This window comes from Manacus candei, unplaced genomic scaffold, assembly GCF_025592945.1.
Source record: "Manacus candei isolate 608988 ecotype Guabito, Panama unplaced genomic scaffold, ASM2559294v1 h1tg000014l, whole genome shotgun sequence".
Lineage (NCBI taxonomy): Eukaryota > Metazoa > Chordata > Aves > Passeriformes > Pipridae > Manacus > Manacus candei.
Window position 1 is genome coordinate 33,186,442 of NW_026138062.1, and position 25,606 is coordinate 33,212,047.

General features: G+C 44.6%; 1 protein-coding gene across 6 annotated transcripts in view; it reads left to right on the forward strand.

Moving 5' to 3' along the window:
- The window catches only part of SLC7A1 (solute carrier family 7 member 1), a 44,708-nt gene that overhangs the window by 7,667 nt on the left and 11,435 nt on the right, over positions 1 to 25,606 (forward strand). For 2 of the 6 annotated variants that reach the window (XM_051779039.1, XM_051779038.1), the window contains exons 2-7: positions 12,252 to 12,635; positions 16,814 to 16,972; positions 19,222 to 19,396; positions 21,311 to 21,435; positions 23,014 to 23,236; positions 23,988 to 24,127. In XM_051779039.1, coding sequence (XP_051634999.1) covers positions 12,266 to 12,635; positions 16,814 to 16,972; positions 19,222 to 19,396; positions 21,311 to 21,435; positions 23,014 to 23,236; positions 23,988 to 24,127 — 1,192 coding nt within the window. In that variant the 5' untranslated portion in view covers positions 12,252 to 12,265. Of the gene's footprint in view, positions 1 to 235; positions 333 to 1,337; positions 1,440 to 12,251; positions 12,636 to 13,846; positions 16,973 to 19,221; positions 19,397 to 21,310; positions 21,436 to 23,013; positions 23,237 to 23,987; positions 24,128 to 25,606 lie in introns of those variants that run through there. The other 4 variants (XM_051779036.1, XM_051779037.1, XM_051779035.1 and 1 more) reach the window with 4 other exon arrangements.

Below are 25,606 nucleotides of genomic sequence, written 5' to 3' on the forward strand. Positions count from 1 at the left end.
TTCTCATATCTCTGTCACTGGGCTCTAGGTGCAGGTTTTGGGGCAGACCAGGCTTCTGCATGAAGGGCAGGGAGGTGCAAGTGGCAATTCCAGTAAATTCAGAAACGTGAGTGAGATTTTAGCCTACAAATCGGGCAACTACTAGGCTGATGGGGTTAAATAAAAAGTAGATGGCAAATACGGTTATTTTGCTCATGAGAGTAATCTCATCTGTAAATTGACTTGTGCTTCCCAGGGAACCAGAACAAACTCTCTTCATGGAGAAATGTGGGTTGCGAGAGCTGGCTTTCTACCACACAGACAGCACAATAAAGTGTAAGGCTGACTACAAGGTAATGCCTCTCCTTGTGCAAAATGGGGCTGAGTCTACACTGTGTTTTGCAGCAACCTCATGACTAGGCTTAGGCCAAACCTGCCAACTTTTTGCATTTCCTACTTCCTAGTGTCTTTGCATCATCCCTGCTCTCGCTGCTCCTTCAGCTCTCACATACATGAGCTTTCTGCCCAGATCTCTCTTTGGGCTGGCCGGTGTGGAGCCCTGTGTTGAGGGGGGTGCAGGATCCCTCTGCATGGCATTGGCACCAGTGAGACCTGAAATATGTGGCTTGTGGTCTGGCTCACAGTTTGGCTGGTCAGTGTCATCCTTGCTTTTTTGGGTGGGGGAACCCCAAACTCCCACAAACTTCAACAAGTCTTGATTTGATCCCAGACAGGAGTGGGAAACCTTTATCCTGCTTTTGATAAAAGTTCTGAGAGAAATATGAAAAGCACTGTGTTTTTGGATACATCTTTCCTCCAGCCCTTCCCTGTCAGCAGCCTTGCAGCCTTGAGCATTTGGGTTAGGTGGAGGCAGAACTCTCCCTAGACAATAGCTCTCCTGTCAGGGAGCAGGAAGGAGCTGAATGGTGAACTCATGGCTAAGAAAAGAGTATTTATCCAAAGCAAAAGAACCTCCATGCCTACCTCACTGTAAAATTTAATTGCACATCAGCGTTTTACCTCTTTTCTGGTAAGATTTATTTAGGTAGAATATATCAAAACTAGTCTCTATCTGTGTGTGAAAACAGGGGTTGGTTACCCTATTGACATACTGACCAAACATCATGCTTGTATCATTTACCATACTCTGTACTTGTTTTAGACTTAAATGCCTAAAATGGATGCAGTTTTCTAAGGCATTTTTTTGTAAATCCATCAGTTTAGGAACTGTGAAGTCTTTACCATGATGGGTTGTGGGATTATTGACAAAACACTTCTGAGACTGTGTTTTTTTTTCCTCACAGTAAGTAATCCCATTTTATATGCCTTCCTTTTTTTTTTTTTTTTTTTTTTACTAGTTGGACGCTCCTGTCCTTCCGAATAAGGGATTTTACTAGTGGTGTGGGGTGTGGCACTGAGCAACTGTAGAAGACCGGCAGGATTGGGTCAAACACTGAAACGTAAGTGGGCAATTTATGGAGCATGAAGTTTTAACAGCAGGAAAGAGCGTGGGCGAGGCTGCCATGGAAACTGAGTGTAATGCTTTCAAAAACCCCACAAACTCTGAATCACTGCTACTCCTAAACACTAGTGCATTTTTAGCCACCCTCTCTGCTCTTGATGGTGAGAGGGTAGCTGCTGGGAAAGGGGAGGAAGGTGGGAAGATGATGCAATGTGAGCACCTTGTTGTAAGCCTAAAGACAGGTAGCAGTGTTGGCCAGGCTGGGAGAGCCAGGGTGGGCAGTCATGGCTAAGATGGTTTGATCTCAGGCCAGGAGTGTCTGCCCTCCAACCTTGCCATGGTGAGGGGCGGTTGAACAAGCGGTGCTTTGTTGCAGCCTGGGAGGTAAGCTTGGTGTCCGTCATCCCTGCACGTTCTGGCTGGAAGGAGGGGGGGAGTGACTTTTGTCACCTGCCCTCTCTTTGTCCCTCACCCATACCCATACTTTATCTCCTCTTCTCTACTGCCTTGCACCATCCTCAGCTCCCATTTTTCTGTCAGTATATGTCTAGACTACATTGACGTGCACATATCCTGTAGTCCTGGCAGCCACGCTCTGTGACTGCCCTGCCCAACCCAATTCCCATCCCCAAACAACAGTCCCCAGTGAGGCATGTGTCATGGACTGGCAGGGAAAGGGGGTTGTTAACCATCAGCAAGTTGCATATCCTAGCTACACTGGGAGTGTGGCCACACCGTTGGGTGTTCAGCATGCCCTGGGTTGGGCTGCCCAAACTGTCTCAGTTAGGGCTTCCTCCTGGCAGAGCTCCTCATGCTGTTTCCAGACTGCTGGGGCATCAATGACACATCCAAGTCATGCACTGTTTTTTCCTTCAGCAGTGAGTGACCTTGGTTAGTGGGGTATGTCTGGTCAAAGGGTAGTACTAGTTTGATCAGCATTCAGTCATTGCTTTCATTCCAGTGTGCTCAGGACACTGTCTCTCGGGGAAAGGCCCTTCTGAGGAACTCTCTAGTGGGGATTACTTGGAAGAACCACCCCTGAAACTGCAGACACACAGCATCCTCTCTGCTGCAGGAGAGTACGTGGCTGCACACACCAGCCAAGGAGGGTGTGAAGTGCTTGTCTGTGCCTGCAATGATGATCGTGTAAGGCTTGGAAGGAGCTGATCCCTCCCCAGCCCTTGAATTATGACTGGAATGTGGGAATACTGAGACTAAAAGCAAACATTTTAGCTCCTTTCACACTAGGCTTCTCTTTCATATGGTGTAAATCATGTTCGCAGAAAGCTTTAGAATTTGATCTGTAGTCATGCAAGTGCCCTCAGAAGGTTATAATATTTTGAATTCATCTGGCATGTTCAATGAGAAATTAATTTTGGCTTCTTCAGAACAGGGAAGTTTTTCTTAATTCTTCCACTATGTTGAGTCACTATCCAAAAGCCACATGAGAGTGCAGGGCTGGCAGTTCTGCCTAGGGCAAACCCTTGAATGGCCTGCAAATCATTGGAAAAACTCCTAAATTAATAAATGTATTCTAATTACTTTCTAATGACTTTGTTTTGATTGCATAAGCCTAAAGGAGTGGTGTGGCATACTTTGATGTTTCATAAAATCTTAGAATGGTTTGGATTGGAAGGGACCTTTGAAGATCCATATAGCCCAATCCTCCTGCCATGGGTTTGCTCAAAGCCCCATCTATGCTGACTCTGAGTACTTAAATTGCATACACAGTTACCCAAGGATAGCAAAACCTTTCTCAGAAGCCTGGAATCATCTTGGCATAAGGCAAGGGAGCCCTGTGACTTGACCACATAGGATTTCTGCTCTCCTTCCTCCCTGAACAAATGTGTGTCCTGCACGGGCTGAGCTCTCCCTTGTGTGAGCAGTTCCTCTGAGGTCTGTTACAGAGCATTTCCTCTGGAAAAGCTCTTCAAACACTTCCACCTTGTGCACAGAAACAATGTTCCTGCTTTCCCAGTAAAGGGATCCTTTATTTGAAGTCGGTATCTGTTATGGGAATGGAGGAAGCTTTTAATTGGAACAGCAGCACTGGTGCAACAATGCTGGAGTGTGCCTGTTAGAGAAACACTGAACGCTGACCTACAGACATGCTGGTCCATGGGGGTGGCCAAACCCAGGTCCATGGTCCAGCCCGTCACTTGGCAGGATGCTCATGGGTTGCTTGGCAAGTGTGACCAGGGTCTGTTGCTGCCACGTGACCCTGCCTCCAGTTGGAGCTACCACTGCTCACCATAACCTACCTACTGGCCTCCACCTGCTCCCCCCTGCTCAGAGATATAGCAAAATACACTGATTTATACCCATTTTGATTTGCCCCTTGTCCACACCTGAAAATCCCTACACAGCTCTGCCCTTTGTCCTGGTGAAATGGTGGTGTTCAGAGAAGTCTTTTCCTTCCTTCCATCTGTCAGAGTCATTGGATGTGTCCCATGACTGTGCAGGATAATATTTTTGTTCTATATGAAGGTTGGGGTCTTAATGTTTTGTTTGTTTCCCCACTATTGTTTTAATAACAGCCTACTTCTATCTCTGTCTGACTTGCTTCCTCATCCTCTAAGGGACATTCTTCCACCTTCTTCCAAGGACTCTTGTCCAAGGACCACAACAGGAGCATGCTGAATGACATGGTGAATGACTTTTGGCTAAGCAAAGATTTGTCTTCGTTTTATCTTGTTTTAAGGAGAGAGAGAAACTCGCTTATTTGATATTGTTTCCCAGAGCATAAGTTTTTTTTCTGCTCGATGCTTAGGCTGAGTCCCTGGCAGGCTATGGGTCACTTCACTTGAATTCCTGGCAGTCTGTCTCAGGCTCTCATTTGGGAAGTTTAATTATTGGTGGAGATCCCCTTGGGTTTTATGACAAATTGAGGGAGTTAAATCAAGCAATTTTCTTACAAAGTGTAATTCGAAGTCGTGCTGAGGAACTGTTTGAGGAGACTGTTCTAGACCTGGTGGGAGACTTTTCAATTAGATGCTTTTTCTTCAGAAAATAGTGATTCATGCAATTAGAGAGGTTTGATGCCCTTTGGCTAGGCAGGAAGACATTTCTGCAACTTTCTGATCTCTGAGGAGTTGTGGATGGCAAATGCGATGCTGTCCTTCTCCAAACATCTGGGTGCTGTTTTGAGCTGCCTGAGGATCCTCAGTAGCTGAAATCTGAAGTGTGGACTGAAAGGACTGAGAGCACTGAAGGCACTTTTTGCTGGATGGTACTTCTTGGGTGGGAATCCATCCTGGAAAGTGTTGCATCCCTCTCCTCTGCCCTGGCTGCTGTCTGTGGTGGATTGCTACCCAGTCAGCTGTAGGCAGAGGGTTGAGTTCGTTTCAGTGGTGCTGTTTTCAGAACAATTCCCCAGTGGTTATTCTGATACAGCTACGGGGTACTACAGCACAGTAGCCTGGGGGGAGGAACATCTGATTTCATGATTTAACCCTGCCAAAACAAACATGCTGTCTGGCTGCACCTGAGTCTTTCCTGCTTTGAGGCAGGGTGCACTATATCCAGTTTGTCTAAAAGGTACTTCTCTAACCTGTTCTTGCAACACTTGGGTGGTATCCTGTCCTAGCCTTACAACTGCTTTTCATCTGTGGATACAATGAAACATCAAGTTCCTCACTGCAATTTAAGCATGATAGGATGTGTTTTTCTGCAGTAGCTAAGCAGGGGAATAAATGTCTACCCAACCTTTTATCTGTTGAATGGCTTACTGTGTGCCAGTTTTGATGTTAATCACAACTGGAGCTTTGGGCATCACAGCTTCCATTTTGGAGATTTTGAAGGTTGAATTCTGAGAGTTTGAAGCATTCTTCCCATGACTTTCACAGCAGGAACCTCTCTCCTTTGTTTTGGTCAAAAATGGCTGCTCACTTCAAAATGGGTTTTGTGTATCATCACAAATAACCTGGATGGAGTTTTCTGCAGGTGTTGAGACAAAACATTGAAGTTTGCCTGCTTTGAAATTTTGGGGAAGTTGAGGCTTCTTGCCTGGACTTGGGGAAAAGGATTGTCTTTGCCATCTTGAAAGTTATCTTGGGATGGGAGTGGATTTTTTGACCTTGATACAGTTGGTAGCTGTAACAGTATGGAAAGCGGACGGGTGAGCTGCAGCACCCTGACATTCTCCCAAGGTGGTACTGGAGCATCAGCACCTTCTTCATGTCCAGTGGGACTTGGTGTTCACTTCAATAACTGATTGCCAGTAAGTGGGTGGCGTAGGGATTAGAGAGGGCACCTCACTGCTCCTTTTCCAATGGAAGAAATCCTCCAGGTCTATGAGATGTGGAGAGGAATGGGAGATACTGCCTCGGAAATGTCCCTAACACTCAGGAGCTTGAGTAACAGAACCTGCACCATGCCCAGCCATCTGTGACAGTGTGCTGGTTCCCCAGTACCACCTCTGCTGTGGTGTTAAAGATCTGCACTCAGCAGAGTAATAGGGTCCCCTTCATATGGGCAGCGTGCTGTTAAGCAGGTGAATAAGACTGCATATTGTATACACTTCACACCCCCACATGTGCGTGCCCTTCTCTTAATTTAGTGTGAGTTTATATTTAACTGAGTGGCTTCCTTCTTTTGAGTAGCAAATGCCTTGCTAGTGGTTGATCTTCGTTTTTAATGACAGAGTTGGCAAAGAATATAACAATAATGTCCGTGTGTATATATATATATATACTGTGATGTAATCTAGATTAATGTGTATTGAGATATAGGCATACATATGCACAGTGTGAAAAAGAAAAAATATAGAATTATGATAATCAAGGAGGGAACAGTTTAACAGCACATGGACAATACATTCCTTGTCTGGTTAAAATAGTTCATCAAGACAGCATCTCTTTACACACAGTGAAACAAATGCAAAGAATTACAGCTACTTTGGTGGCTTTTGGCTTGGACTCCTTACCATTGCTGCTGCTATGGTAAGATGCCTCCCAGTTTTGCATAATGTGAACGCTTGGTGATGCCTTTACTTTCGTCAGCCTTTTTGCTGGTGGCTGGCATCTGCAAATGCCTGTGGTCTCAGCCTCTGAGTCAGTTCTCAGCACTTGTCTCAAGCTTGTCTTCTCTAAACTGCCTGCCCTGCTCAGCACAGGTGGTGGGGACACTTGCAACAGCTTCAGGGACACAGCCAGATGCACCTTGGGGGCTGATGCCACATCCTTTGCTTCTGTTTCTAAAAATCTTGAGGTAGGTGTTCAAATGTCTGTTGGGAAAGTTCAGCATTTTCTGTAGCCATCTTGTCTCCTCTCTGTTGTTTGTTGCAGAGTAACATAAAATACTGGAGATTTTCAAGGCAAGACATTTTGGAAGGATGTATCTGACACAATTCCTGCTTTATACTGTCAAGTATTGCACTGAGGACTTACATGCCTTGGTGACTTTTGGTTGTCTGAATCATGCTTCAAAAAACATTCAGTGGTTCTAGTTTCATCCCTTACAACATGATCTCTTTGCATTTAGGAGTCTGCAGTCAGATCTGACACCCCCAAAGTATCTGTAATGCTCACAGCAGCAGTAGGAATTGAGGTTTTCCACCTCTTTTTCTGCATAGGACTTCTCTGTGAATGATGCTACCTTGGGGATGGAAGTAGCAAAATCAGCCTTTTGCAAAGGGCTCCCGAGTGGGTTTGTTACCCATGTGTTGATCAAAAAGTTGTCATCACTACATGCCTGATCAAGGAACTGACTGTGTTTAAACTAAAAATACAGGGTCAAAAGCATTTCACATTGCAAATATACCAACGTGGTGCGAGCACAAGCTCTTTGTTCTGCAGATGAGTAGCAGTGATGATACAGCTATATGGGGGATATTTTTCCTCAGCATCTTTTTGACCTTCAACAAATCTGAGACTGTCCACAGAACGTGACTTTGCTGTGAGAGAAGAGTACTGATGGCAGTAGACATTTTCCACGTTTCCACATTTTCCATGTTTCAAAATAAGCATATGTGGGACAATGTTGAATGGGAATTTCTGCTCATGCCTCCTCCAAGGAGGTGCCTGAGGAGTTCATTAGACATGCAGCAGGGTTAGGCTTAGGTTTTCTTTTTTCCTTAGTAGAGAACTCCTTGTTCTGCCTAATCAGCTTTAATTTTATGCTCTTCTGCAACACGGAGAAGAAAATTCTCAGGAGCAGCAATGCCTTGAAAAAGATAAGGAGTGGTTTTTCAGAAGCTGAAACAAATTGTAATTGTTGAGGAAGTGATAGTACTGCTTATGTAAAATGGTGCCCTGTCAGCTTATTTTTATACATGGTGTTTTATGTTTAGCTGGACAGATGTTTGTTATGGTTTACTTTTTGCTGTTAACCACATGCAAGATTGCTTATTATCTTATGAGTTTGTTTTGAAGAATGCTGTTTTTAAAAATGTTGTTAATGGGGAAGGAAATCTATCGACCTGATGTAATAGGTATGTTAACCATTAGATAAGAGGAGGAAGAATATCTTATTTTATTTGAAAATACTATACAGTCAAGGCTCAAGAGTTTGGACAGGGAACAAGAGTAACAAACATAAAATGCATTGTAAATAAAAGACAAGGACCAGTAGCACTGGGTGGAATTTGGCTGCTATTGAAGTTGGTGGAAGCTTTGCCATTGACTTCAGTGGGACAGGATTTCACCTGAGGATGTGGCCCCTGCCCCAGGATCCGCCTTGCTAAGTTATCCAAGTGTGTCGTTGCTTCCCAGTGCTCTCAAAGACCTTGGCTCCTGGTGAAACATGGAATGCCCAGAGCCTTGGGGCGAAGGCATTTCCTGTGCATGATCTGAGTGGTCGAGGCTTGCAGCTTGTTGTTTCTCATTGGAGAAACCAAAGCTAAAGCAGGGGTGAGAGCTAGGCGTGTGCAGAAGAAAGCTAATCGCTGTTCATTCAGATCAAGTTTCCTCAATTGGAAGGTGGTTATTTACCATCAGGTCACATTTCTGGAATAATTTATATTGTTTTATGTTACTAGGACTGCATTATACCATGGGAATACTGACTGTACATTCAAAAAATGGCTCATCGTGTCAAGTGGGGTTGGGAGTGGGAGTGGGAGGAACCAGCCCAGAACACGTTTCCTCACTTCAAAGGCAAGGATCGCTGTCTGAAACAGTCAGATCACAGCTGGATCCAACTTCTAAGAAGGGAAAAATAATAATCTCCACCAAAATCACCCTTTGATACAATTGCAAAGATAACAAATGATACAGAGGAAGGGTTTTGGGCAAAGGTGTAATGACCCCTGTACTGCATCCTGCTAAAGCAAAAGATTGTTCTCCTGAAAAAAATCCTACTTATCTTTATTGAAGGTCTCTTTGTCAGGCTACAGTGAATATAATTGAAAGTGAAAGGTTGATTTGGTACCTGCTGTTTCAAAAGCAGTGAAAACATGTAAGAGGTGCTTAGGATGGTGATCAGTTGTCTGTGAGATGAACGACAGTTCTGTGTTCAAGGGCCGCAGAACATGGCTGCAGTGTGGGTACCATACCCTGCACGCAGCTCCCTGGCTGTTACCTGCAGCTGTAGGAAGCATTTTATTCACAACAGAGATGCTCAGATTTTGAGAGGCTTTTGGGGCAGGAGGAAGTTGATATCTTGATCTGGAGATGAGCTAGAACAACACTGTCCACTGGCATTAAGCCAATTGCAGAATGCTGATCTTAATTTCCAGATCTGTCGTAATTAAATAGCCCCTCTTCTAAACAAATTATCCATAAGAGGCGGTTCTGCTTTATCCTTGATAGCTGTAGTACATCTGTGAATTCTTGTAGATATGCCAGAGGGAACTCCAAAATGAAATAATTTTGAAATAAGTTTCTTGTGGGATACTCTTGAGTGATACATAAACTTGAAGTAAATCACTAGATTTTTTTTTTTTTTAAAGAATAAATTGTACATCACTCTACCCCCAAAAACCCTGCCAAGTTCGTGCCCTGATCCTCCATCCCTGCTCTAAGGGACTGTTTTTCTCCTGGGGCCATTGCCCCTCCCCAACTCTGTTGTTGCCAAAGAAGTGATTTCTTATGATGTGTGTGACGGCCGGGCATTGGGTATCAGATACACCTCCATTTTCAAAGCAGAGCTAAAACTCCCATTGATTTGGGACCACTAAGTCATGTTTGTTTTGCAAGACACCAGATTTAGTTAAGGTAAATGGCTATGTAAGAAGTAAAAGGTCTACCATTGTTATTAAGTAGCATGTTTTTGAAGCCAGAAAGTCCTTGAGCCAAATCCTGAAAGAGGCTTAGCATGCACAGCTCCTTGGGTGTCAGCGGTGGGGGAAGGAGGAAGAAGAGTGGCTCTCACCTGCAGGGAACTTTGGTCCACCTCCACTAAGAGGCACTTGCCTGGACAAAGAAAATGTCAGACTGCACAGCCTGACCTCTGCCTTTTTCTTCTGTCCACCACAGAGCATATCCTCCTTGGAGCTTTGTGCGCTGTGTGGGGACAGTAGGTGCAAATCCTGAGGAACATGAAACATTGCATAAATTGCTGAGATCTGGGGAGGCCTAGACTTGTAGCCTCACCAAGAATTAAATGTCTCAGGAAAATCTCTGAGTTTTCTCCCTATTGTTTGTCCAGCTCAGCCACAGGGGTCCATCCAGGCCTGACCAGGGCTCTGTGCAAAGGGTATGCGAGCCCCGCCCACCTACACTGCATCCCTGTAGACCTCTCTGGCGCATTGCTCAGCTTCTTCCTGAGCTGGATCCTCTCTTTACTTTACCTCCTTTCCTTTTTCTGTCTTTATTAATAGTCTCAGCTGGGACTTCCCTGTAGTCTTCTATGCTGCTTCTAACTCTTCTGTTCGGGCCATTGAACGTCTAAACCTTGTCATAAATATTGACTTAGCAAGAAGTAAACTGTTTTTCAGCAGTCCTTTGGCATGTCTTGATGTTTCTGTATACCTCAGAATAAACCCGTGTTTGTCCTGAAATCCCGAGTTTGGTTCTGAGTCAAACTGGTCTTGCCTTTGACACTGACTTTGGAAAATAAATTCATTAGCACATCTTCTGTGTGTATCTCTCACAGTTGGCTGCAGTTTATGACAGGGATTTCTTTGTTTTGATTTGGAGGGCTTTTTTTGTATCTTCTGCAGCATTTTCTTCTTGGTGCATGGCACTGGGATTCTTCCCGTTTCCTGGAGCTCCAGGCTGAATGTAAACCAGAACCACTGCTGAGCAGAGTGGATGAGTTAGCCCCATTGCTGTGGTCTTCATAGGATGGAGGCATCAGTGGGATCTCTGCATCACTCTGAGAGTTAGGCAAAACCTAGGACTTGTGTTGTCCTAGAAACCAACAAAATTCATAGGGAATGTTCCAGTGCTACAATCCTGTGTGTTTAATCCAGTTCAGAGTTCCGGACTGTCCTTTCCCAGACTTGGAGGGGTGGGCAGGTGTCCAGCCAAAAGCAATCCTGGCTGATACAAATTTGTGTAAGGTTCAAGTGGGCTGTGTGAACAATCTGATATGAATGCACTTACTTAAAAACTTAAGTCTGTCTTCCTACTGAAGAGAGAAGATAGTTTTCCTTCTCTGTATGCACTGGGAACTCCCATGGTTAGTGAAATGAGATTTTTCTGATTGGCCTCAAACCTGCCTTTCTCCATTTGTCTAAATCCATGTCTGTTGGGAGTGTGTTGGTGGGAGACAATTCCTGACACAGTGGGACTTGCAAATCCTCAGCCCTGTTCCTGCAGTTGTAATTACTTTCTCATAGTTGGGGAGTTAGCATAAAGCCACGAGAAAGGGATTTAAGCCAGGATTTAGGACTGGTGTCTTGGAAAAGGGAAGAGGATTTTTGGTTTTGTAGTTGATTTTATGGTGACAAAACTGAAGCATGGATTAAACAGCTGATTAAGTTTCTTAGCATGTATTTTCTCACCTTTTACACTGGGTTTTTGTGGAGCTGATGAAGTACCAGTCTCACTGAATCGTGTTATAAATTGCATTTAGTAATATTTTTGCCTACACATTATTCTCATCATAGTATTGATGTTAATGTGCAATGTGTACTGCTGGAAAGTGTACACCACAGTCCAGCATTGCATCAAAATAAAAGAACCTTTTCCTTTTCCATAATAAATGAAGAAACATTTTTAAAGCCTTGTTGCTGAAACCAGGCTTAATGGTGCGGTGTGGATATTGGGGTCGGGCTCTCAGAGCTACAGAATGCTGTCTAAGATGGAAGATGAGATTCATCCTTGTAGGCTGTGTCCACACAACCTGTAGATTTGTAGAGCAAAGCAGTTGTTTCTGAGAATCTGATGTCTGCACAATACATCTGATAGGGGAATTTATCCTGGAGTAGCTCTTCCTGCAGACTGAGCACCCATCAGGTAAGGATATGTTATGTATGTGCACTTCACAAGCTCTCTGCAGCGTGATCCAAAGTATGGTAAATGGGGCAACTGGGACATTCACTTTTAAAGTACTCTTATGCCTAGAACGGGAGAACCCCTCTGAAATCTGAAAGGTGGACTTTGCATTTTTGGCTTGCCCACTTGTGTGTTGACTGGGTGACTGTGTAGTGGGGTGGAAGCTGGACTAAATGCTACCTCTCCCCTGGGATCACACAGGCTTTGCAGCATGGCTGGGAGCTGGAAGCAGAAAGTACTTTGGGTTTGTTTGTTTTAATTACCTGTGCTAAGTCTAGGTAAAATGGGAGACACTTTGCCATGTAAAAAGGTGGAAAGTGGGCAGTTTCATTTGGTGAAATGTAACAGTGCTGTAGCATCGTACCTGTGCAGCGATGCTGTTTTGGGAGGGTATTCTGCGCTAGATAATGATGGAAGCATCTTTCTTGCAGGCTCAAACACAAAGATGGAGTGTCAGAAAATTACCAATTTTGGAAACCAGCTTCTTCGCCGGAAAAATGTTGACTGCACTCGAGAAGACAGTCAGCTTTCACGGTGCCTCAACACGTTTGACTTGGTGGCTTTGGGTGTAGGCAGCACTTTGGGTGCCGGTGTCTATGTACTGGCTGGAGCTGTGGCACGGGAAAATGCGGGACCTGCCATCGTTCTCTCCTTCTTGATTGCTGCCTTGGCTTCGGTGCTGGCCGGACTCTGCTATGGAGAATTCGGTGCTCGAGTTCCTAAGACAGGATCAGCTTATCTCTACAGCTATGTGACTGTGGGCGAGCTGTGGGCCTTCATCACAGGTTGGAATCTAATCCTCTCCTATATTATTGGTAAGTATGGTGGGTGGGCTGTGACACCCTAGATTTAGTTCAGGGTGGCAGCCTGGTTTGTGAGGTCAGCCTTGTTTGAGTGCCTGTGCTACTGCTACAAAATAGATGGTTCACTCTTGCACTCACAGAGGATTTCAGGACTCATCTGTGGGGTGTGTTGTTGCTGGCTCCTGTCAGTCAGCTACAAAGTGGTGTGCTGCTGGCTGAGGGTTTGTCCTGATGCAGGCTTATTGCTGTTGTGACTTCTGAATCTCCACCTCATCCCTTTGGCATCCCCTAGCTGCTGCACACTTGCCAGGATGCAAAAGAGTGTTCCCTCTGCTGAGAAAGGAATTGCTGATGGAAAGATGCTTTTATACAGAGCATTTGTACTCACAGCTGATCAAGGATTAATTCTGGTCCCTTTGGGATCTATTTAAAGTATCTGGAGATCAGAGTTTTGTCTTGTGAACGCCTGCAGAATTAAGCTGAGGATGATCTGCAGGTTCACAGTCTCTGAAAAGTACAAACCAAATCCCTTCTAAGCCCTTGACTCCCACTAGGAGAGGCCCTGGATGAAGCTCAGAGCATGTGCTATACAACTCAGCTGGTACATTAAAACTAAGCCACACTTTGCTAATTAAGGATTCATGTCTTTTCAAGCACATTCTGGGCAGGCTGCTTGTCATCACGCTTGTAATTAAGTCTGCAACCAACTTGCCAGTTGAGAGTGAAAACTTACTAGTTAAAGTGAAAACTGATTGTATGCTAAATTATTAAAGGCATGGTGTTTTTTTTAGTGCATTTTATGGGATATGTAAGTATTACTTTGGAATTTAGTTTCCATGGAATTCACCTTCCCATGGAGGGTAAGATCATATCAAGAACAACATAGTGGCTTAGCAGCTGTTTGTCTGAGGTCATGTTGGCTCTGCTCTGTGTGTTACCTGAAACATTTTCCTCCTTTCCTCTTCCTCTTTTTTTTTTTTTTGTAAAAAAAAAAGAAAAAAAAGAAAGAAATGAGATGAAAAGCCAGAGTCATTAAGCTCATCTCCTTAGGAAATCCGAGTCCTGCTGTTCTTTTGTGAATAGTATTCACTGCAAGGAGGGGATAAAAATAATTTTTTTAAAAAGTGAGCATGTAATTTCCTCCAGACTTCTAAAATGGACTCTGCTTAGCCTACATGTAGAAAATTTGAACAGACTTCTTGGTGATTTTTCTTCTATTCCAGAAAGGTAATGATAAATCGTCTCCTTCGTGCTCCTCATCTAATTGGTTTTGGGTCCCTTCCCACCATGATACTGGACGACCAAAATGACTGACATAACTGTGGATGCTGTCCCAAAACCTGATTCTGCAAATGCACGATGAAAAGATTTGCCTTCTGAATGTTATATGCTCAGGATCTGGGCTCAGAGTGGTATTTCTGAGACTTTTTTTTTTTGCCCTGTCATAATGGCTTTTGAATGACTGCCTCCGTTTTTATTTCAGAGTTGGCTGCTCAGTGTATTATCACAAGGCAGAAAATTCAGTAAAAAATAAGTAGATACAGTCTATTAATGTGTTCAAACACAACTTTTTTGCTTTTATTTCATTCCTGTGTCAAAAACATGTGTTTGCAAACTGGCTTCCTCATAATCTGTGAGGAAGGGTGGCTAAGGAGGAAAAACAACTGGGGGAGGATATGAAGTATAGGAGGTCTCTGTTTCTTTATCTTATCCAGCCTTTTTCCCAATGCTAATTGCCCCTCCTGTGAGCAAGGACAACTCCCAGCAGCTTCAAGGGTGTGGAGGAGAAAGATGTATTGGCAGGCACATGCTGCACTTCAGAGCCAGGAGTTGAGAGGGGCAGAAAGCCAGTTTTTTTCTCATTTGTGCTGAGAAAATGCCAAGCAGTGCCACTGAAACTGAGCTTGCATCTCTAAGGGGCTCAGTCTACTTGATGTTTTCATGCTGAAGTTCTTAGGCATCTGTTCAGAAAGTATTGTGGGGGTGGAAAAAGAAATCCTGGGGTCCTGGGATGGGTGGCCAATAGCTTTTAATTAATTGAAGTGACTTGGCTTGGGGGAAGGCTGATGTGAGGTCCCCAGGGTGGGTGATGAGGAAAAAACGGGTGTGCAACTGATCAGTTAAGGTCTAGAGAGAAGGAAGAAGGTGTCCAGGACCAGGATCTGCTGTGGCCTTTCTTCTGGGAGGATGTAAGTTTGGGGAACCGTGCCAGATTGTAGGAGGCATTTCAGGAACTGGAAGCTGGTGGGAGCTGGTAGTATGATGAGTATGATGAGTAACAGCATCCCTGGTGAATGGCTGCTGCTGGGTTTCTGGCACTTGGTGACCTTCTAGCCTGCACCTGTTCCTGCTGTGAGTCCGACACCTGCGTTCAGCAGTTCTCCTGGGGGTGGTGAGCTGCAGGCAGGAATCAGATCAAATCTGGCGAGGTTTGGCTGACCCAGTCCTCCTGGGTACAAGTTGAATGTCTTTGCACTGTACTCTCTTAGCAACAGCAGGAGATTATCCAGTTGTCTGCGATGTTGGAAGAATGTCAGATTCCCCCTGCTCCCTCAAGGCTGTTGGTTACAGAGAGTTCATGGTAAACGGCTGATAACTACGTGGAACTGGCATCCAAGCAACTGGCATCTAATATAACACATGCAGGAGCTGGTTGTTCCTGTCCTAGAACATGAAATATTAGTGCTAGGACAAAAAAAATAGCGTTAAAATAGTCTTTTTCCTCAAATCGTGCCAAAGTTAAGCTGAAAAATTGTAATGTGCTATACAATAACTTTTGGAATTTTTCAAGTTTAAATTGATGGCAATGATGTCCCACCTCATTAAAGGTGTTCACACTGTGCACTTTGCTGTCTCAGTGAACAGAAGAGTCTCCGAACAGGTCTGTTCTGCAGCTTATTTTTATGCTGTTGCAAAGCTGGACTGGGGCGGTGAGTGTTCCCAGCTGTGCTACAGGTGCTGCCCGCCGCCGCTGCAGAGGATTTAGCTGTAGGTGAGCACGGACATTGTTTGACATGATTGCAGGTGCCGGAGTTGGGACTTGAACACCCACACACAGGTGAGTGTCTCAGAACAAGCTGTTCTGGGTGGAAGGGGGCCCCTGATGGCATCCTCTGAGGAACTACTCTGCAAACTAAAACCAAGCCAACCTCTTTTTTTAATTAGGTAATTATGTACAGTAGTAATTATATCATGCAATTAGGTGCAGTTATATATAGTGTACTGTATGAGACATGGGGAGTATGATGGTAACTTTAACACAGGAGATGGAGAAATTGGCTTTTACCCAAACCTACTTATTTTACAAAATGCTGTCACTGTCTGGTGGTAGCTCCTCATTGTTACTATTTCAGTTCTCTGAACTGACTGTTATGGTCCATACAATGTCCCTAACTTGATTGTCTTAAGACTACAGGTTCACTCCTCATACCAGCACGCTGCACGTGGTTGGGTGCTCTCGAAACCGCAGCAAACGGCGAACCCAGAGGGCAAAGTCTGAGCACTTGCTGCAGGCAGGAGTCATGGCACTTGCTGGGATCATCGCCAGCATCCTGCAGTAGGCTGACTTATGCTCAAATAACCTGTAAATCGTATCTGAGTCTTTATCTTGCTTGGATGCTCTAGCACTGGAGGTCAGAGCAGACCTGCAAGTCACGAGAGAGCAGAGCATGCAGAGCTGGGCAAGTGGTGTGGTCCAGGCTCTGGTGCTCCAGCACTGTGCTGCTGGAGGGCAGCTGGCTTCTGTGAGGTCCCTCTGCCTGGCCTGCAGTCACCCCACTGGGGCTACGAGGGTCCTCTGCCAGCACAACACTTGGACCTCTCTGGTAACATAAATTACCAAGTTTGGGGGAAAGTCAGGCTGCTGGGGGTGTAAGGAAAAGGTCGGTTTGGGCAGTATCTAAGGCAAAGTTGAGGTTTATGAGGAAGCCAAAGTAAAAGGATATTTTTCATCTTGTCAGCTGGGCATCAGTCTGAGACCCACCACCTGTGTGTGTTACCATCAGAGCAGATGCCAGGCATGAACACAGGCTGTGAGCTGGATATGTGGAGGAAAGGCTACTCCCAGCACCTGGGAGCACACGTAATGTTGCTTTGAGGCCCTCCATGCCAAAAAGCCTTGCAAGATACCCCTAGTTTGGAACATATGCCAGCCACAAAGGGTGATCTCTGTCCTTTCTGTCCTCTGGCAGGAACCTCAAGCGTGGCCAGAGCCTGGAGTGCAACATTTGATGAAATCATAGGGAAGCACATTGAAGAATTTTGTAAAAAGTACATGACGATGGATGCTCCTGGAGTGCTAGCAAAATACCCAGACATCTTTGCTGTGGTGATAATCATCATTCTAACAGGTGAAACACTGGGGGGTTGTGAGTTTTGGACCTCCTTCTCCTGTAATTTCATTGTTTGCTTTTGGAATGAGCACGAAATCCTGATTTATTTTGGACAACATGTTAGAGACTCTTTCTTTCCTACAAGTGTTGGATTGACCTATATAGCTGCTGTGGAGTTAGCACAGGGCATAGCCTGTTTATAAGGTTTTTAATTAGAGGGGAGCATTCTCAATATTTTTGAGCCACTTTTAAAACCTTCAATCAAATTTTATATAAGGAGGAAAAGAAAAGGTGACTTGTTATCCTCAATCAGGTATGGAAGTTTAATCCTTCCCTCCACAAATCCTATTACACAAGAATTTCATACAGTTGGTCTATTAACCTTATTCCCCCTACGATAATCTGCCAGTTTTTGCTGTCTTGAGATAGGAAAGTGAGGAAAAAAACCACAGACTCGGTTACAGTCTCATCTACTACTGTTTTGTTTTTTTAAAAATATATATGGGCTTCAGTTTGCAGAAGTGAATTCAAGTATCCAGAGAAATAAATGTGTAATAAACAGTCAAGGCGTCTTTTCTTTTTCTACAAATGTGCCAAGGCTTTGATCATAATTGGGAAAAGTTTTGAAAACTTATAAGATCAAAATCCTTCTGAATGTTTACCTCTGCTCCAACTGGATCTTGCAAAGCGTTACCAAGTTTAGGCAAATTTGAAAGATTATGCTTCTTATGTACTCCTTTGTGGTTTCCAGAACACAGAAGCTGCAGTGCCGCACTACCAAGGTTATCCTGACATTTCCCACTGATCAGAATGACCTTCTCACAGCCTGAGCTGTGCTCATGAGCACAGGCCTCATAAGCAAGGGAGGCTTTGAGATCTGGGTTTGCATTTGGATCTAGGACTATATCAAGGGCTGATGAAGTCAGTAGCAGCCCTCTGTTTTTGGGATTACATCTGAATGGGAGAAAAGATTTTCCTCATTGTTCATTTGTATATAATTGCTCTAATTTCAGGTTAGATTCTGGTCTTTCATCTCAGATACAATTTACAAAATTTAGGACTTCTTACTTTAACAATACCAAAGTGTAAAATTATGCAGATTACGGATGGCTTTATGGCTCTGCATGAAGCAAATTCCCTTGATTTTAATAAAAAATGCAAGCCAGTCTTTTCTCAAAAAAGCTGCTGAATGAGCAGCTTTAATCTCAAATATAAGCACCACAAGTTTATTTCTACTTGCACTATCTTGAGCTTCAGAGTTCTACTAGGTACCTTACAAGTTTTCATGGGCAGGTATGCAATCTTTTGAAATGCTTCCTTGATATGGCTGTGTCAGCTTATTTTCTGTCTTAAAAGAAGGAAAGGTGAGTGCGCAGGATGCTCCCCTCTCCTTGAAGCTCTTTGGAGTAGCAGTAAAAGGAAAAAACTGTGTTGTTCTTGTCTTCTCCCTGAGGCCTGTGTGAAGTTTTGTTACCTTCTCCCTCAGCCTTAGATTTGCATTAAAGGTTTCAGTTCTTAAAAGTTTGGCACCTGAAGAGTAAATGCAAGTTATGAGAGCTTGTCGTTCTGAGGAGCCAAGCTATGCCTTAGTGAGATTGTGTTTGCCAAAGCCTGTGACCATGCTCTTCTTCAGATAGATTGTCTTAAGACCAGGCTGAAATCGTGCTCTTGCTGAGATCACTGGCAAAGCTCCTACTGATTTAAATGGGAGCAGAATTCCCAAGATGCCACCTTCTTCTGTGTCTTCAGCACTAGAAATAGCTGCTAAAAGTAGAATCCTCCTGGATTTGGTCCTTGCTTGTATTTCCTCTTGTTTCTAAGGAAAGTTGACTCTTGTTCATAACTTCTGCATTTGGCCAAGAACTCTAAGACAATGTTCCTTCATAAAAAACCACCTATGGTGCTTTCTCCGGGTCTCTGGGTAGAGTTCCAGGCTGTGTCTAGGTGGCAGAGTGTAGCAGCATGAGGTGACCAGAGCTGGCGTTGAATGTACTGTAGGTTTAGCTGTGTTAGCAAAGCACTTTACCAGCAGCACATGCCACGTGGGTGTGCTGGGTGGGAAGATGTGGCACATTCTGCTGTAGTAATGTCTGGGCTGGAGTCCTCATTCTACTTCTGGATGAGTTACACCTGGGCTACTTGGCTTTGTGGAGAAATGAGGTGTGGTAAGTTGGGCAGAGCACAGCATGAACAGAGTTGGGCTATGTCTGTGAGTCCCCAGCACCTGCTGCTGGTGGCAAAATACCTGACTGCCGTGTTTTCCCTAGGGCTTTTAATATTTGGTGTGAAAGAATCCGCCCTGGTGAACAAAGTGTTCACCTGTATCAACGTCCTCGTCCTTGGCTTCGTCGTGATCTCTGGTTTCGTGAAAGGATCTGTTAAAAACTGGCATCTGACTGAACAGGACATTTACAACACCAGCCACAGCATTTATGGAGACAAGTAGGTTGCATCTTTTCTTCTCATCTCAGAAGCTGGTGCATTTTCAATAGCAAGTTTGTAGGGGGGGGTTGTGGGGTGAATTAGAAAACCAGTGAATGGGATTGCTGCCTCCTTTGCCAAATACCTTGGAGGCAAAGCTGGCTTTGGTGGGTGCTTGCTGAAAGCGGTCTGTACTGATGGGCTGAAACTGCTAGGAATAGGCTATGTCAACGTGGACCCTGCTGCAGAACTCACCATTTCTAGCCTTGTGACCAGTACGACATCCAAATTTGAGAGAAAAGAGCTCTTTAGACAACCTCCTACTCAAGGCTTCACCAGGCTGGCTCTGGTGCCTGTATGAAGCCATGTCCAAGTATACTGTGTACTTTCTGTGGATGCTTGGGCAATATCCTTGGAGCATTGTTGTACCTTTTGGAGACTTTGTTCCAAACGCCTCAATAAAATGAAGGCAAGTTGCAGATAATTTAAATGCATTGCAGTAAACATATCACAAATCTATTTTTAATGACATTTTTCTTCTTGGCCAAAATTCTGTCATCCTATACGAGATTAAAATTAAGGAGCTTACAAGTTAGTTAGCTTACTAGTTAGACAAAACTATTCATTTTTGCTTGAGACTCTGCAACACAGAATGAGGGCCTTTGAATATCTCCATATACATCAGCTCAGTCCTGGCTTGCTATGTAACCCTTTATGCTGGCCTGCAAGGAAGCAAAGTTTGGCACAGTCTGTCGAGATTTATAAATGTTGTGTGAGTCAAATTTAGCTTGTGTAAAAGCCACTTCTTGAGCCTCTGCAAAACTCAACCTGCTGCAAACAAATTGCTTCTATAGGACAGGTCCCCCCTCCTTTCCTGCTGTTATTCCCATGCAAGGAGCAATTAGTGCAATAGTTTCAAAATGTAGCTCTTTGACCTGTAGCGTTTCATATTTTTGTAAAATCTGTCTGGGGTTTACTTTACTTTATTACTATTTCCAGGGTAATCCATGTTTGGGTTGTGCTGTTTCTGTGGGCCAGTTTTCATCTAAGTCTCAATAGAGTTTCTTCGAGAGAGTTCAAATGCTTACACCTGATAAGACTTGCAGATTTGGCATTTACTTTAGTTTAATTGCCTTAATTCATCCTTACAAAGGCTTTTCACTGAAAAAAGTGACTTAAGTCACTTGAACTGAAGGATATGTTTTTTATTTGTCACTCAACACAGGCGCATGGATCTGGGCTCCCAGTCCAGAGTGCACTGGGATCAGCATGTGTCTGTATGTTGACTTAAATTAACTTTGGATAAGGCTCAGCAAAGCATTTGGTGTGTCAGGGATGCAGGCTCCACTTCTCCCTTAGGGCTGCAAGCATGGTTTGAGTATTAGCTTGGCACAAGGAATTTTGAAGTTGAGAATAGAGGATTGGATGGCTTTTAGACAGTCGTGGCACCCTGCATTCCTCTCTTATGTCTACTCACCTACACTTTGTCCCAAATCCCTCTTAAGTGAAAAGTGTATGGTTTATGTGTTTCTCAGTCTTCAGCTTTTAGAATTACATCTTGTGCTTTTTCAAAAGCTTCTGTTTAAATGAATATGTATATCTACACACATACAGTAATATTAGGAGAGAATTTTTAATATTCATGCTATTTTCTCTTTGTCTTAGCCAAGACATTTTTATCCACCCCACAAAATGGGTAGTGGGAACAAACCACAAACCATTTTTATTCTGGGCATTCCCCAACCTGTTGCAGGCCAGTCCAGAGTTCAGCACTGGGTAGTGCTTAGCATTTTGCCTTGTATTTATATGCTAGCATGTGAAAGGGAGAGCCTGTTCCTTCAAACTTCGGCTTTGAATTTTGTTATGAGCTGTGTGAATAGCTTTGTTACTCCCACCTAGGCAGGATCACTTCTAATCCAGTGCCATGCGTTTTAGTCAAACACAGGAAGAAAAGCTCTACGGTGTTGGAGGGTTTATGCCTTATGGATGGAATGGAGTCCTCTCAGGGGCAGCCACATGTTTTTATGCTTTTGTGGGATTTGACTGTATTGCTACTACAGGTAAGAGGGAAGATGTTCTTTGTTGTTATGAACCTGGTTGCTGGTAGATTGGCTTTCAGTAATGTTGCAGAGCACAGATAATAGGGAATTCAGGGCACCACATTCATTGTCTCTCTGAACCTCAGCTCAAAGTAGAGTTTTGGATCATCTACTCCTAACAGTGAAAGTGCTGAGTTTGTCCAAGTCCCTGGGTGCCTGAGTGCTGACTTCTAGCTGCTATGGCAGGCCATTAGACCATGTAACCCACAAACTTCCTCCCTCCTTCTTTGCCTGTAGGGCCCACTCTTGTGGATGGTCACTAACGGTCCATCATGTCCAGTTTTATCAGGTAGGCAAACAGGGAAGGCCCAGATTCAGATACTTGGTATGACTGGGGAAGTTTGAGCCTCTGATTCTAACCGATATTTTAATCAACCGGTTATTTTAGAATAGGGTTCTTCAGGGCTTTCAGCTGAAGAAGCTCTGATGGTTTGGAGTATTTGAAGAGCCAAAGAAAGAGGAAGCCTCTGGGGAGTCATCTGCATCCTAAAGCTGTGCCTCAGAATCAGGGGGAGTTTTAATCTCTAAAGATTAAGATACCTCATTTAGAGAGAGAAGCCATCAGCATTGTCATATTTCTTCTGACTAAGAAGAATCTCAATTCCCTGGAGAAAGGAGCTGATCCTTGATTTCACATTAGACATGAATTGAGTTGCTTCAAAGTTGGAGCAGAGGAAGAAGGAAATCATGACAAAGACAGATAAAGCAATACTATCTGTTATTCCAAGCAAGGAATTTCAGAAGTACTGGCTCCATTACTCCAGCCAGTCCTAGAGTCTCTCCTTGTAGGAGAAACATGTTCATCTGCTTTTGACTTCTGGGTGTATGGATCTGTGTTTGTTAGTTCATTCTCCTGAAATGTTAAACCTCAAGAGCCCTTGCTTTCAGAGCAGCTTTTTAGGACAGGGAAGGCACAAATCTGTTTCATAATTAATCAGTGCCTGAATTTTGATGAATTTTGGGTTTTTAGACATTTGTCCCTACTTGGTTGTTGAAAATTTTCCATAAAAACTATGGGGGGTCCTTTTTTAAGGAGGGATTTTTGAAGACCCATATGATTATCAGGTGCTCTGCCTTTTCCCGTAACTGGGCACCTATGGTGCCATGTTCATGATGTATTAATTCTGGTGGAGATGCTACTGAAATGGTCATCCAGGGATTTGTCCTACAACTGCACAATAATTTCTTGTTCCATCATTTGTGATCATTGAACTCTTCTTGGGTCTGCACCATCAGTGGGATAGAAGGAGTATACAAGGATAACCTGTTCTGGGGAAAGGACTGTTTTCAATCCAGACTGTTTCTGTGACTGCATTTACAAGGCTTCCACAAGTGTCTATCAGAAGGATTGACAGGAGCAGCAGAAATGGGAGCAAACAGCTGTGGTAGGCCAAGTGGATGGAGCAGTCTGTTGACAGCTTTATGGTCAAAGAGCACCTCAGTGCCCACAAAACCTTTGAAAGCCCCAGCCAGCATGCCCTAGATTGGGATAAAGTTCTTGCTTGTCATTTAGCTGATATTTAAATTTCTTTCTTTTAGGCGAGGAGGTAAAAAACCCTCAGAAGGCCATTCCTATTGGCATCGTGGCATCTCTGCTCATTTGCTTTGTGGCCTATTTTGGTGTGTCGGCTGCCCTGACTCTCATGATGCCTTACTACCAGCTGGATACCAATAGCCCTTTACCCAATGCCTTTAAATATGTGGGTTGGGATGGAGCCAATTATGCAGTGGCTGTCGGTTCCTTGTGTGCCCTTTCTACAAGGTAAGACACTGCTCTTCCTTTTTGCATCTCTCAAGGCAAATCTCCAGCTCTTGTAAAACATGGAGCAGAGATCAGGCATGAAATTCAGAGCTATTGACTTCAAAAGGACCAGGATTTCACCCTGTGATAGATATCAGAGATGCACGTAACCAGTATCACTTCAGAAATTCCCATCTTAACAGAAGACCCAGCAGGTGCATTTCAGGAATATAAATATGGATTGAGTGACTAAATCATGGAGGCAACTACGCAGTGGACATCCTGGCATGCTGGATGGAGAGCAGACTTGTGTCAGGTAGTGCAGGGTGCATCTTCTGCAGCATGTGGGGCTTGCCATATCCAAAGCCATCTGTCTGCAGATTATCTGCAGGACAGCCATCTGGATGGGAGGCAGGGCAGGCTGGAGGCAGAATATGTCATCTTCTCCTGCACTCTGGAGGCCCATTTCAGATCAACTTAGACATATTCAATTAGGTGAGCAACTCTAGAGGCTCATAGAAGTTACAGCTCTTTTACTACCTGAAAGTCAGGCTGTTTTCATGCCCCATGGCTAAGTTTAGGCGTCCAAAATCATAGAGCCATCATTTGCCAGCCATCAGTAACATGGGTGTTCGAAGGGGGCCCATGAAGGAGAAGCTAAAGTGAGCAAAAGCCACCTGTGTTCATACTGCCATAAACTAGCTTTTGTTTGTGTGCCTGTGCTCAGCAGGAAGTGATATAAGTAGATTATTTCTCCCTCCTGTGTCTGTAGTCTCCTTGGCACCATGTTTCCGATGCCTCGAATAATTTACGCTATGGCAGAAGATGGACTTCTCTTTAAATTCTTGGCTAAAGTCGATGAGAAGAGAAAAACTCCAAGAATTGCAACAATGACGTCAGGAGCTGTTGCAGGTAGGATCAAAAGACTTGCACGAATCTGAGGAAAGGAGACATAAGCTCATCATTGGGGCAGATAAGTCCGCCTGACTCTAGCCCACTTACTAATCGGATCTGTTGCACAGCTTGACATCCCAGAGGGTGCCCTGGGTTTCCACGGCATGCCTTGGAGGGTTCTGGGGTGAGCATGAGTAGCTTGCTGTGTGCGTGTCCCTCTTTCTCAGAGCTCATTGCTGCCATCCTGTCTCATGCCAGGAATTGCCTTTATCTGCTCCCTGGGTGCTCTGCAGACCTTAAAAATAATTAACTCCCTGCAAGGTGGAAGCCAGTGGTGCCCCAGTGTCCTTGTGGCTGCTGGTCTGGCTTGGCTGAAGACACCTCATCACCTGTGGGTAGGAGGTCTGCGGAAGATGCCAGAGCAGCCAGAGACAGGCAGATGGCCCCTGTGGCACTGGCATTTGTTAATCAGTTAGGCACAGCTGGCAGCCATCCTGTTCTCTTTTTCTTTCTCCTGGCCCCCCAGAAATATCAGAATTAAACCTCCCAGACAGCAAGGATGAGTGGCTTACCCTGTTCTTGCAGCCTCTCCCTCCCTCACGATGCTTAGCAAAGAGGAGAGCCTTGCTGCTTCCTCTTTACCTGCCGCTGCAATGAGCATTCTGCTGGGATGAACCATTGGTACAAAAGTGTGCCACCTTTGGTGGGGAGTTGCTGCCAGACTGCTGCCCTGGGCTCTGAGCTCCTATGAAAAGGCTTAGCTCCTGTTGCTGAGACTCGCAGAGCCTCCTCACAGCTGCTTCCCCCACACCTTTCTCTTCAGGTATTCTTGGGTCCATACTGTGGTGGGGTAGGAAAAAGAGCCATATAAAGTTTAAAAAAGTGCTTTGCAGTCCCTTTCGGTCTCGTCTGAGTGGTCCATAGTGCCCTAGGACCAAAGCCCACATGAAGCTGCAGGGACAGCACTTGCCAGCTGAGTTTGAGTGCTGGGCTGGTTGTTGGGCCTCCAGGTTATGCATTAAGGACAGGCTGGGCCAGGCTCAGCTCTGAGGTCCCTGCATCTCATATGACTGTTTGCGTTACCTGATGTCTGACTATGTGTTCTCTGCTTACTTACCTTCTGAAGGCCCCTATACAAAATTCTGTACAACTGGGGTTGCCTGGTGAGGGTGTGTAAGCAGGGTAATCCCTAAGGGACGGCAGTCTGTAAGTTTTTCTGGAAATCCCCATGACAAGACATGCTACCTTGAAGATGCCCTCCTTGATGCTTGGTCCCATTGCATGCACAAGCTTGGTTTCACCCCACCTGAGCTGAGACATAAGGCAGCGATGTACTGCTTATCCTCTGTCCCCTGTAGCTACTTCCAGGAGATAATTGTGCCTTTAGGGGTGCTGCGGCTCCACGGGGGGACTCCAACAATGAGGTTGTGACTTAAACTGCTGCTCAGTTTTGGTACTTGGGTGAACATACCCGTATGAGATGAACAGGCTGGCATT